Source organism: Lynx canadensis, chromosome B3 (assembly GCF_007474595.2).
Source record: "Lynx canadensis isolate LIC74 chromosome B3, mLynCan4.pri.v2, whole genome shotgun sequence".
NCBI lineage: Eukaryota > Metazoa > Chordata > Mammalia > Carnivora > Felidae > Lynx > Lynx canadensis.
The window spans coordinates 143,048,551-143,060,578 of NC_044308.2; the positions used below are offsets into that span (position 1 = coordinate 143,048,551).

Consider the following 12,028-nt stretch of genomic DNA (forward strand, 5'->3'; position numbering starts at 1 on the left):
TGTTTTCTTACAGTAAAGTAAGCTAGAGGAAAAAAATGTTATTAAGAAAGCCATAACAAAAAGAAAATATACTGTGCTGGATTGAAAAAAACCGTGTGGGGCACCTGGGTGGCTCAGTTGCTTGAGCTTCCGACTGTGGCTCAGGTCATGATCTCATGGTTTGTGAGTTTAAGCCCCACATTGGGCTCTGTGCCGATAGCTCAGAGCCTGGAGCCTGCTTCACATTCTGTGTCTCCCTCTCTCTCTCTCTCTCTTTCTCTGTACCTACCCCGCTCATACTCTGTCTCTCTCTCTCTCTCTCTCTCTCTCTCTCTCTCAAAAATAAATATTAAAAAAGTTATTTAAAAAAAAAAAAAAAACGTGTAAATGAACCCGCAGTTCAAACCTGTGTTTTCAAGGGCCAATTATATGCAGACGGGATTGAGAAGTTAGCCAATACATGTCAAAGCCAATATATAGCCAATGTTATAGACTCTAGGTGGGCACATCTGGGTGTTCAGTCTGTCATTCTTTCAGCCCTCTTGCAATTGAAAAATTTTTGTAATGAAACGGTGGGGGATCCAGTCTAGAAACCATGGCATCCAGGAAGCTTTATTCACTGCATTAGGAGTGCCTGCTATTTAGGGTACATTGTGGTTTTCGTTTTGTTTTGTTTTTTAATGAACATCTTTTTTTTAACATTTTTTAATTTATTTTTGAGAGTGGGGGAGGGGCAGAAAGGGGGACAGAGGATCCGAAGCGGGCTCTGCGCTGACAGCAGAGAGCCCAACGCAGGGCTCGAACTCACGAACCACAAGATCATGACCTGAGCCAAAAACGGATGCTCAACCGACCGAGCTACACAGATACCCCTGGGTACATTGTTAATAATGAATCCTCAGCATCTTTTTGCTTAGTGCTCACTTACTGATGTGTGTGCTGGTTTTAAGTGTTAGCCCCTTATTTTACATGTGAGAGATTTGGTTCTAGTACTGATTCCTTCTAGCCTAGGTCTGTTGTTGTTTCTAAATTCGAGTTAGTTAACACAGAGTGTAATAACGATTTCAGGAATAGAATTTAGTGATCCATCACTTACGTATAACACCCAGTGCTCATCCTAACAGGTGCCCTCCTTAATACCTATCGCCTATTTAGCCCATCCCCCGACCCACCTCCCCTCCAGCAACCCTCAGTTTGCTCTCTGTATTTAAGGGTCTCTTATGGTTTGCCTCCCTCTCTGTTTTTGTCTTATTTTTCCTTTCCTTCCCCTGTGTTCATCTGTTTTTGTTTCTGAAATTCCACATATGAGTGAAATCATACAATATTTAACTTTCCTCTGACTTATTTTGCTTAGGATAATACACGGTAGCTCCATCCACATTGCATATGGAGGCAATTCATTTTTTTTATGTCTGAGTAGTACTCTGTTACATATATATATACATATATATATACATATATATGTATATATATATGTATATATACCACATTCTTATTCATCAGTCGATGGACATTGGGCTCTTTCCATAATTTGGTTATTGTTGATAGTGCTGCTCTAAACATTGGGGTGCATGTGCCCCCTCAAATTAACATTTTTGTATCCTTTGCATAAATACCTAGTAGTGGAGTTGCTGGGTCATAAGGTAGTTCTATTTTTAGTTTTTGAGGGACCTCCACACTGTTTTCCAGAGCGGCTGCACCAGTTTGCGTTCCCACCAGCAGCACAAAAGTGTTCCCCTTTCTCTGCATCCTCGCCAACGTCTGTTGTTGCCTGAGTTGTTAATGTTAGCCATTCTGACAGGGGTGAGGTGGTATCTCAGTGTGGTTTTGATTTGTATTTCCCTGATGATGAGTGATGTTGAGCATCTTTTCATGTGTCTGTTAACCATCTGGATGTCTTTGGAAAAGTGTCTATTCATGTCTTTTGCCCATTTCTTCATTGGATTGTTTATTTTTTGGGTGTTGAGTTCGATAAGTTCTTTACAGATTTTGGATACTGATCCTTTACCTCATATGTCATTTGCAGATATCTTCTCCCAGTTTGTCAGTTGCCTTTAGTTTTGTTGCTTACTTTGCTGTGCAGAAGCTTTTTATGTTGATGAGGTCCTAGTAGTTCATTTTTGCCTTTGTTTCCCTTGCCTCCAGAGACATGTCTAGTAAGAAGTTGCTGCAGCTGAGGTCAAAACAGGCAGTTGTTGCCTGTTTTCTTCTCTAGGATTGTGATGGCTTCTTGTCTTACATTTAGGTCTTTCATCCATTTTGAGTTTATTTTCATGTATGGTATAAGAAAGTGGTCCAGGTTCATTCTTCTGCTTGTCACTGTCCAGTTTTCCCAACACCATTTGCTGAAGAGACTGTCTTTTTTCCATTGGGTATTCTTTCCTGCTTTGTCAAAGATTGGCCATATGTTTGTGGGTCCATTTCTGGGTTCTCTATTCTGTTCCATTGATCTGAGTGTCTGTTTTTGTGCCAGTACCATACTGTCTTGATGATTACAGCTTTAGAATACAGCCTAAGGTATGGAACTGTGATGCCTCCAGCTTTGGTTTTCTTTTTCAGGATTGCTTTGGCTGTTCAAGGTCTTTCCTGATTCCATACAAATTTTAGTATTGTTGCAGCGCCTGGGTGGGCTCAGTTGGTTAAGCGTCTGACTTTGGCTCAGGTCACAATCTCGTGGTTTGTGAGTTCGAGCCCCACATCGGGCCCTGTGCTGACAGCTCAGAGCCTGGAGCCTGGTTTGGATTCTGTGTCTCCCACTCTCTCTTTGCCCCTCCCCTGCTCATGCTCTGTCTCTCTCCGTCTCTCAAAAATAAATAAATGTTAGGGGCGCCTGTGTGGCGCAGTCGGTTAAGCGTCCGACTTCAGCCAGGTCACGATCTCGCGGTCCGTGAGTTCGAGCCCCGCGTCGGGCTCTGGGCTGATGGCTCAGAGCCTGGAGCCTGTTTCCGATTCTGTGTCTCCCTCTCTCTCTGCCCCTCCCCCGTTCATGCTCTGTCTCTCTCTGACCCAAAAATAAATAAACGTTGAAGAAAAAAAATTTTTTTTTAAAAAAATAAATAAATGTTAAAAAAATTTTTTTTTTGGATTGTTCTAGCTCTATGAAGAATGCTGATGTTATTTTGATAGAGATTGCATTGAATGTGTAGATTGCTTTGGGCAGTGTTGACATTTTAATATTTGTTCTTCTGATCCATAAGCATGGAATGTTTTGCCATTTCTTTGTATCTTCTTCAATTTCCCTCCTAAGCTTTGTATAGTTTTCAGTGTACAGATCTTTTACCTCTTTGGTTAGGTTTATTCCTGTATATTTTATGGTTTTCGGTGCAATCATAAATAGGATCAATTCCTTGAATTCTCTTTCTGCTTTCTGCTACTTCATTATTGGTGTATAGAAACGCAACTGATTTCTGTATGTTGATTTTATATTCTGTGACTTTGCTGAATTTGTGTATCAGTTCTAGCAGTTTTTTGGTGGAATCTTTTGGATTTTGCACATAGAATGTCATGTTGTCTGCCAGTAGTGAAAGTCTGACTTCGTCCTTACCGATTTGGTTGCCTTTTATTTCTTTTTGTTGTGTGATTGCTAAGGCTAGGACTTCCAAAACTGTGTTAAACAAAAGTGATGAGAGTGGATAGCCTGGGGTCTCTTAACCCTTTTTTCCCATGTACTTCTTAGCGTACATATTTTAAGAAGTCATTTACATTTTCTTTTTATTTGTAAGTCTTGTGGTACATATCCTTTATATCAGTAAAATTAATGATAAACTTACATGTGCATGAATACGTTCTCAGAATGTTTTTATTGGAGTGTTTAGTAGTCTGTTCACATTTAATGTTGTCATTGATATGGTTGGATTCAGAGCTGCCATTTGCTATTTGTTTCCTGCTTATCTCACTTTTTGCTCCTCTATTTCTCTGCCCACTCCTCTTGTGTTATTTTTAGTATATTATTTTAATTCTTCTATAGACTCGTAGCTTTATTTCTTTGAATTTTCTTTCTTGGTGATACTATAGGGATTACAATGTACATCTTTATCATGGTATGTATACACTCTTACTTCCAGTAAACTATAGGAATCTCACACCGTTATAGCTCTGTTTCTTCCTTGTCGCGTATATTACATCTTTATGTGCTATAAACTCAACAATACAGTGTTATAAGTTTTGTTTTATTTTTTATTTTTTTAATGTTTACTTATTTTTGAGAGAGAGAGAGAGAGAGAAAACATGAGTGGGGGAGGAGCAGAGAGAGAGGGAGACAGAATCTGAAGCAGGCTCCAGGCTCTGAGCTGTCAGCACAGAGCTCAAAGTGGGGCTGGAACTCTGAAGCCGTGAGATTATAACCTGAGCCAAAGTCGGATGCTCAACCGACTGAGCCACCCAGGCACCCCATAAGTTTTGTTTTAAACAGTCACATTCATTTTAGAAAAATTAGAAGAAGAAAAGTAATACATATAATCTTTTACATTTGTGCACATATTATCATTGGTCTAGTTCCCTTCATTCATTCGTGGACCTGAGTTACTGTCTGGTGTCTCTTCCCTTTAGTTTAAAGGAATTCTCATAGTATTTCTTGTTCCATAGGTCTGCCGACAACAAATCCCCTCATTTTTTGTCGATCAGGAAAAATATTTCATTTTCATACTTGAAGGATCGTGTTTCTGGATATAAAATTCTCGGTTGACAGCAAGTTGTAAATCTCCCCAGACTGTCCATTCTTAACAGTGCTCCCCGAGGGTCTCCATAATTTATTACGCCGGCCCTTCTCAGGCTCTCCCATTTTCCGAATCTCCCCTTGAAACATTGCTGTTCTGCTCCCACCTCAAAGTGCAGAATGCAGGTTTTCGCTGCCTGAGCTGGGGATGGGAACACCTCCGGGCAAGAAGGCCAACAGCTGTTATTTATCTGATTTGGTAGACCTTTGTCATGAGAAAACACATCTGTTTTCTGCCTTTGTTGGCTGCCTTTGGTTTTTCTCCATTGTCCTGAAAAAACTACTTTTAATAATTTTGTTCAGTTTTTGCCCTCATACTACCGTTACTAGGAATACTTAGAATGTTTTTAAATGCAGAAAATAAAATGTATGAGTTTACAAAGGAACAATTACCAATAAATTAGAAATTTATTAATTAAATTAATAAAATCTAGTCATCTGTGTGCTCCTCCATGACACTTAAAATAGCAAGATCTAGTGAGGGGCCATATTAATACCATAATTTTGAAGTGATGAGCATAAGCAGGATTTCAAGATATAGGAGCACATGGGTGGCTTAGTGGATTGGGCATCTGACCTCGGTGCAGGTCATGATCCCACAGCTCATGAGTTTGAGCCCCACGTTGGGCTCTGTGCTGACAGCTCAGAACCTGGAGCCTGCCTCAGATTCTGTGTCTCCCTTTTTTTCTGCCCCTCCCCTGCTCGTACTTTGTCTCTCTCTCTCTTTCAAAAATAAACATTAAAAAAAAAAAGATAGGGGCGCCTGGGTGGCGCAGTCGGTTAAGCGTCCGACTTCAGCCAGGTCACGATCTCGCGGTCCGTGGGTTCGAGCCCCGCGTCGGGCTCTGGGCTGATGGCTCAGAGCCTGGAGCCTGTTTCTGATGCTGTGTCTCCCTCTCTCTCTGCCCCTCCCCCGTTCATGCTCTGTCTCTCTCTGTCCCAAAAATAAATAAACGTTGAAAAAAAAAAAATTAAAAAAAAAAAAGATAGGTACACACATAGTGAAGAAGCACTTTATTGGTGACAAAGCCACAGAACCTCAAGGGACTATGTGTGACTGTTGTATGTATTCATAATTATAGGAAATGCTAAATTTTAGTTAGGAGTTAGTGAAAATAATGATGATAATTTCCCCCAAATTCCCAGACCATCTGAATTTCATCCAAGACATCTGTGGACCCAGATGAAGACCCCCACCTGGCTTTATAATTCTGTGGGAGTGTGGGCAGGAGATATGTGTGGAAGTCTGACACCTGACGTAAAGCTCACGCTCTGTTCTGCTCTCTAGGGGGGGGCTTCAGGGAGTGGAATGGGGGATTCTTCTCTCTTCCTGAGCGTTTATCTATCTATCCCTCTGCTGAGGTATTTACCCACGAATTATAATTAAAGTTTTCAGAATCAAAAGGAAGGGGCACCTAGGTGACTCAGTCAGTTAAGCGTCCAACTTTTGATCTCAGCTCATATCATGATCTCAGTTTGTGAGATCAAGCCTCGCATCAGGCTCTGCGTGGACAGTGCGGAGCCTGCTTGGGATTCTCTCTCTCTCTCTCTCTCTCTCTCTGCCTCTCCCCTGCTTACACGTGTGCGCTCTCTCTTTCCCTCTCTCTAAATAAATAAACCTGGAAAATCATTAAAAAAAAAAAAAAAGAATCAAAAACGAAGACTATGTTGGACACCGAGTTTGCACATAGCTCTCCTCTGAATTCCTGAGCTTTTCAGTGCAGTTTTAATTGTAGACAAAACACTGAAGAGGCAAATACTCAAAGCCCAGGTTTTAACATGTTATTTTAGCTTCTCAGGCACCAAAACTACATTGTCAGTAGATCTTTATGGGCAGAGTTAGAATATACTCTGTGGTATTTTTCGTGGTCTTGTTGAGTTGTGGTTCTAAAACATTTGGCTAAAAGTCGAAAACTTACAGAGCGGACTGGCTGCACTCCGGGTGCACAGCCAGATGGCAGTCTTTGTGTCGTCAACCTTTCTGTCACGAATCCTCCTCTTTCAGGTCACGGCAGTCGCACAGCAGAACCAAGGAGAAGTCCCCGAGCCTCAGGACATGAAAGTGGCGGAGGTTCTCTTTGATGCGGCAGACGCAAATGCTATTGAGGAGGTCAACCTCGCGTACGAGAACGTCAAGGAAGTGGACGGGCTAGACGTCTCCAAGGAAGGCACGGAAGCTTGGGAGGCCGCCATGAAGAGATACGATGAGCGGATCGACAGGGTGGAGACCCGGATCACCGCTCGCCTTAGGGATCAGCTTGGCACAGCCAAGAACGCTAACGAGATGTTCAGGATTTTCTCCAGGTTCAACGCGCTGTTCGTCAGGCCTCACATCCGTGGGGCCATCCGCGAGTACCAGACCCAGCTAATCCAGCGCGTGAAAGACGACATTGAGTCTCTCCACGACAAGTTCAAGGTCCAGTACCCACAGAGTCAGGCGTGTAAGATGAGCCATGTGCGCGACCTGCCCCCGGTGTCGGGCTCCATCATCTGGGCGAAGCAGATCGACCGCCAGCTGAGCGCCTACATGAAGCGCGTGGAGGACGTGCTGGGCAAGGGCTGGGAGAACCACGTGGAGGGCCAGAAGCTGAAGCAGGATGGGGACAGCTTCCGCATGAAGCTCAACACTCAGGAGATCTTCGACGACTGGGCCCGGAAGGTGCAGCAGCGCAACCTGGGCGTCTCGGGGCGCATCTTCACCATCGAAAGCACCCGGGTCCGCGGCCGAACTGGAAACGTCCTTAAGCTGAAAGTTAACTTCCTTCCTGAGATCATCACGCTTTCAAAGGAAGTTCGAAATCTCAAGTGGCTTGGTTTCCGAGTCCCGCTGGCGATTGTGAACAAGGCCCATCAAGCAAACCAGCTCTACCCATTTGCCATCTCGCTGATCGAGAGCGTCCGCACCTACGAGCGGACCTGTGAGAAGGTGGAGGAGCGCAACACCATTTCCCTTCTGGTGGCCGGCTTGAAGAAGGAGGTGCAGGCTCTGATCGCAGAGGGCATCGCGCTGGTGTGGGAATCCTACAAGCTCGACCCCTACGTGCAGCGCTTGGCGGAGACCGTCTTCAACTTCCAGGAAAAGGTGTGTTGGTCTCCTGTTCCCTGGGAATGAACTGAACGCAGAGACAGCTCAGTCGGTTCACCTGGTAGCTCTCCCACAGGAGGCCTTCCCGACGGGTGTGGCATTGGGCCGTGTGAGCTGAAGGGGAGAGGAAGCCCTTTTACTTACTGTGCTGTTTGATGGTGCTCTGGGAAGGCCATTAGGTAACTGAGTTTAGAAACCAGCGGAGAGATGAAGAACACAGGAGTCTGACGGAGCAAAATGAGAGCTTTACTACTGATACAGCTACACAGAGAATGGGGCTCTGGCCGTCAGTCCCCCTAGACCTAGATTTGCTTCCCAGACCCTAGCATAGCCGGATGGTCGTAAGCCGTCTGGCCTACAGGCTGGCGCTTGCGACAGAGAAGGCACTGAGCGGAGCAGACTTCTCATTCAGAGGTCACCCTTCCTGTGAGCAGGAGGGAGTAAGGGGGAGACCTTGATAATTTCCATACGTTTTCCTTCCCTCTGTGGAAACACAGGAGTGGGAATAAGTGTTCTTACACCAACAGATAGGATTAGCTATTCATGGAAAGAACTCCTTTACCGTGAATATTTGTTCATTGAGAAGAATGTACGCAAACATAAAGGAATAGAGTGAATGGCTGTTTTAAATAATAAATGTGCCTTCCTTTAGGTGGATGATCTGCTAATAATAGAAGAAAAAATCGATCTGGAAGTCCGTTCCCTGGAGACTTGCATGTATGATCACAGGACTTTCTCAGAGATCTTGAACAGAGTTCAGAAAGCCGTGGACGACTTAAACCTGCACTCCTATTCCAACTTGCCCATCTGGGTCAATAAGCTTGACATGGAGGTGAGGGATGGGAGTGTTATCGTGGTTTTCATTTTTCTACTAGCAATATAAGGGTGGACCCTATTTTATAAGTTCATTAGTGACTGAAAAGTGTTTTTCCATAGAAATTACCATCAGTGGTCCAGTTTCCCCTCCAGAAATCCCATTTAGGTAATGACAGAGCTGAGCTGTGTGGTTCTAGCAATACTCCTGTCCATTCCAAGTTGAGGCGGTGAGGTGGGGGGATTCTCTTTATCTTCTGAATACCTGACAGCTTCCTGCCTGCCCACCTGATAAAGGTCGTCTTCCCTGGCCTTCCCCTCCAGGCATCCTTCTCTGACACTCTGCCCCTCTCGACCACCCAATTTAAATGCCTGGGGGTGCCTGGCTGGCTCGGTCAGTAGGGTATGCAGCTCTTGATCTCTGGGTCATGAGTTCAAGCCCCACGTTGGGCCTAGAGCTTACTTTAAAAAAAAAAAAAAAGAAAAGGAAATGCCCAGTAACCACCTCATTCCTCTCGTAGAGGATTGGGGCTCACTCCTGTAGGGGTCTGCGGGGAGGTTAAAGTGCACATGTGTTTGAAACATGCTTAGCACCACATGTGGCTTTCTCATTGCTGGACGTTAGAGAGCATCCGTGGAGAATCCCGGGAGGTGGGATGTTTCATGACGGAGCTGCTCCATGGGCGGTGGTGGTTAGGCAGCTCTGAAGCGCCTTGGCTCTCCATTTTAAAGAGAAAGCCTGTGACCCGCAAAGGTGCAGTGTATCCACACGTGGAACACTGGCGGGGAAGATTAACAAAACCCGCTCTTCTGAATCTGCTGAAAGTCTCGGGCTTTGTCACAGCTGCCCTTCCAGCATTCCCAGGATGGTTTTGTGGCCCAAGACAGACTCTGCGCAAAGATGTATAGATGTCCCGTTCGTAGGAAATTTACTTCTCTCGTTCTCGATCAAGCGAGACTTTTTTCTTCGCTTGTTAAAAGAATATGGTCACCTGTATGTGGTGACTTTGCCACGTACATAAATATGAAATCATTATGTTTATCTGAAGCTAATAGAATGTTAAATGTCAATCGTATCTCCACTTCATAAAAGAGAAAATGGTTTATTCTCCACATTATAGATTGCTAGTTTTATCTCTGAGGCTACCAAGAAACTACTTTTGTTTTATAAATTTTCTAGTACGTTGAGGGAACAGCAAGACTGTGACTACATCCGCTGCATTTGTGTCCATCTCCTTGTCCCTGACAAATCAGAGGGTTGGTGGTTAGGTTAGCCCCCAGATGGAGGTCAGGGTCTCTGAGTCTGGGAGAGGCACAGGAGGGGGAAGGGGGGATCAGGCTGAGATGAAGGGTGTGGTAGCAACTGTCATCCTCGACCTGAAGCGTCGGCTTTCTATCTGACATGCTTGCCGACCTGCCTTTTGGAAGGACACTGTTTTCTGACACTACTTTCCCTGTAGATTGAAAGAATACTGGGCGTTCGCCTACAAGCTGGCCTGAGAGCTTGGACCCAGGTGCTTCTTGGACAAGCTGAAGATAAAGCAGAAGTTGACATGGATACAGACGCACCACAAGTTAGTCACAAGCCTGGTGGGGAGCCAAAGATTAAAGTGAGTATTTCCCATGGCGTCCGATTTGCTAGTAAATCAAACAGAAGATTCTCCCCCTTGAAAAGTACCAATGAGAAAGCCACTTTACGGTGGAGAAACCTGACAGATACCACCCCACCCTCTGTGCTCTTTGTCCCCACACCTCCCAGAGACTCGTTCTAATCATGAGAAAAGGTCAGACATCCCTTACAGAACACCTCACCAGTACCCTTCCAAAGTGTCAAGGTCGTGAGAGAAAGACAAGGAGGAACAGAGATGTCACAGGTTGGAAGGGGTTAAGGCATGTGACAAGTAACTATGTTGTGGGGTCCTGGGAGATCTGACTGAAGTCAGGATTTTAGTGTTGTATCAATGTTAATTTTTTGGTTTTGGTAATTGTGACGTGTTAGATGTTAACATTACAGAGAGTTGGTCAAGAGTGCATGAAAACTCTTCATACTTTCTTTGCAACTCTCCTGGAAGTCTAAAATAATTTCAAAAACAGACATTTTTTTTAAATGGGAAATAAATTTTAGAAAAAAATCTACACTTGGGGGTGCCTGGGAGGCTCAGTTGGTTAAGCTTCTGACTTGGCTCAGGTCATGATCTCATGGTTCGTTGGGTTTGAGCCCTGTGTTGGGCTCTGTGCTGACAGCTCAGAGCCTGGAGTCTGCTTGAGATTTTGTGTCTCCCTCTCTCTCTGCCCCTCCCCCCACTCACGCGCACGCTCTCTCTCTCTATCTCTCTCTCTCTCTTTAAAAAATAAACATCAAAAAAAATTTTTTTAATGGAAATCGGAAAAAAACTACACTGGAAAAAAATCTCTACTTTCCAGGCACACATGTAAGAAACCATTTCAAGTGTAACCCAGTACAAGGAAAATTCAGCCTCTGACACTAAAATGCCACTGTTTTCACACTATCTTCTCAGTCATGGAAGAGTGTACCAGCACGGTGGCCTCCACGCAGGACAGCACTCTTGGTCCCCAAGCCCCCCATTTCCCATTTGAGTGAAGGAGTGGCCAGCTGGAGCCCAGCAAGCTGTCTAGAAAAGTGTGTCAATTCAAGCTCTGCTAGTAGGTCCTGTCTACTAATCTGGGCATCAGTTACAAAAGTGTCTGCCTTACAGTAGTTCATTAAGCCATACATTTGTTTTAGGTAGTTTATTGCATTTGTGTTCAATTTACCAGTAAGACTACCTCACAAAACAGAGGTCTAAAAGAACTAAAGGTAAAAACTTTGATGTGGGAGAAACAATTGGCTGCTTTTTTCCTACCCCGACGTTACCTTCTCTTTTTTTTTTTTTTTCCTTTTAATGCTTGAAAAATGTTTTCGGTTTTGAATATTGCACATTTGTTCCCAAAGCATACTTTTTAAAATACAGAGATGCAGACAAGCAAATGGGTCTGTGTAAGCCAGAGCAGTTACCCAGTGGAGGTGGAGGTGGAAATCTTGCTCAGCTTAAAGCAGGCACTGGCAGGTGGCACAGACTCACCTTGACTCCTAAACCTACGCCCGTGCCGCATGTCTGACAGCTAATGCCAGTCTCGTGTGGCTGCATCAGTGACACAGGGTTGTGAGGTCCTGAGGTCATTATGTCCAGAGAGCACCACGCATATTAAAGCAGATGGTGCCATTGAGCACCCATTGTGTGTTCAGCACCTACGCACAGGGGATCCAGGAAGCGCCTAAGCAGTGCCTGCCCTCTGGCTTCTTATCCTCTGGGGAGGGCCGTGCACCCCACACATGGGCTACAGCAGACCATGACGTCCATTAAAGTAACAGACCTGTGGTTCAGACTCAAGTAGGTTCATTATTCAGAGGGAGAAAAATATTATGCGTCAAAACT

At 44.5% G+C, this 12,028-nt stretch overlaps 1 protein-coding gene across 1 annotated transcript in view; it reads left to right on the plus strand.

The window, feature by feature from the left end:
- Positions 1-12,028, plus strand: part of DYNC1H1 (dynein cytoplasmic 1 heavy chain 1) — a 76,965-nt gene that overhangs the window by 15,514 nt on the left and 49,423 nt on the right. Inside the window, exons 8-10 of the mRNA XM_030319994.1 lie at positions 6,699-7,775; positions 8,431-8,610; positions 10,052-10,201. Of these exons, the coding sequence (XP_030175854.1) occupies positions 6,699-7,775; positions 8,431-8,610; positions 10,052-10,201 (1,407 nt within the window). The remainder of the gene's footprint in view (positions 1-6,698; positions 7,776-8,430; positions 8,611-10,051; positions 10,202-12,028) is intronic.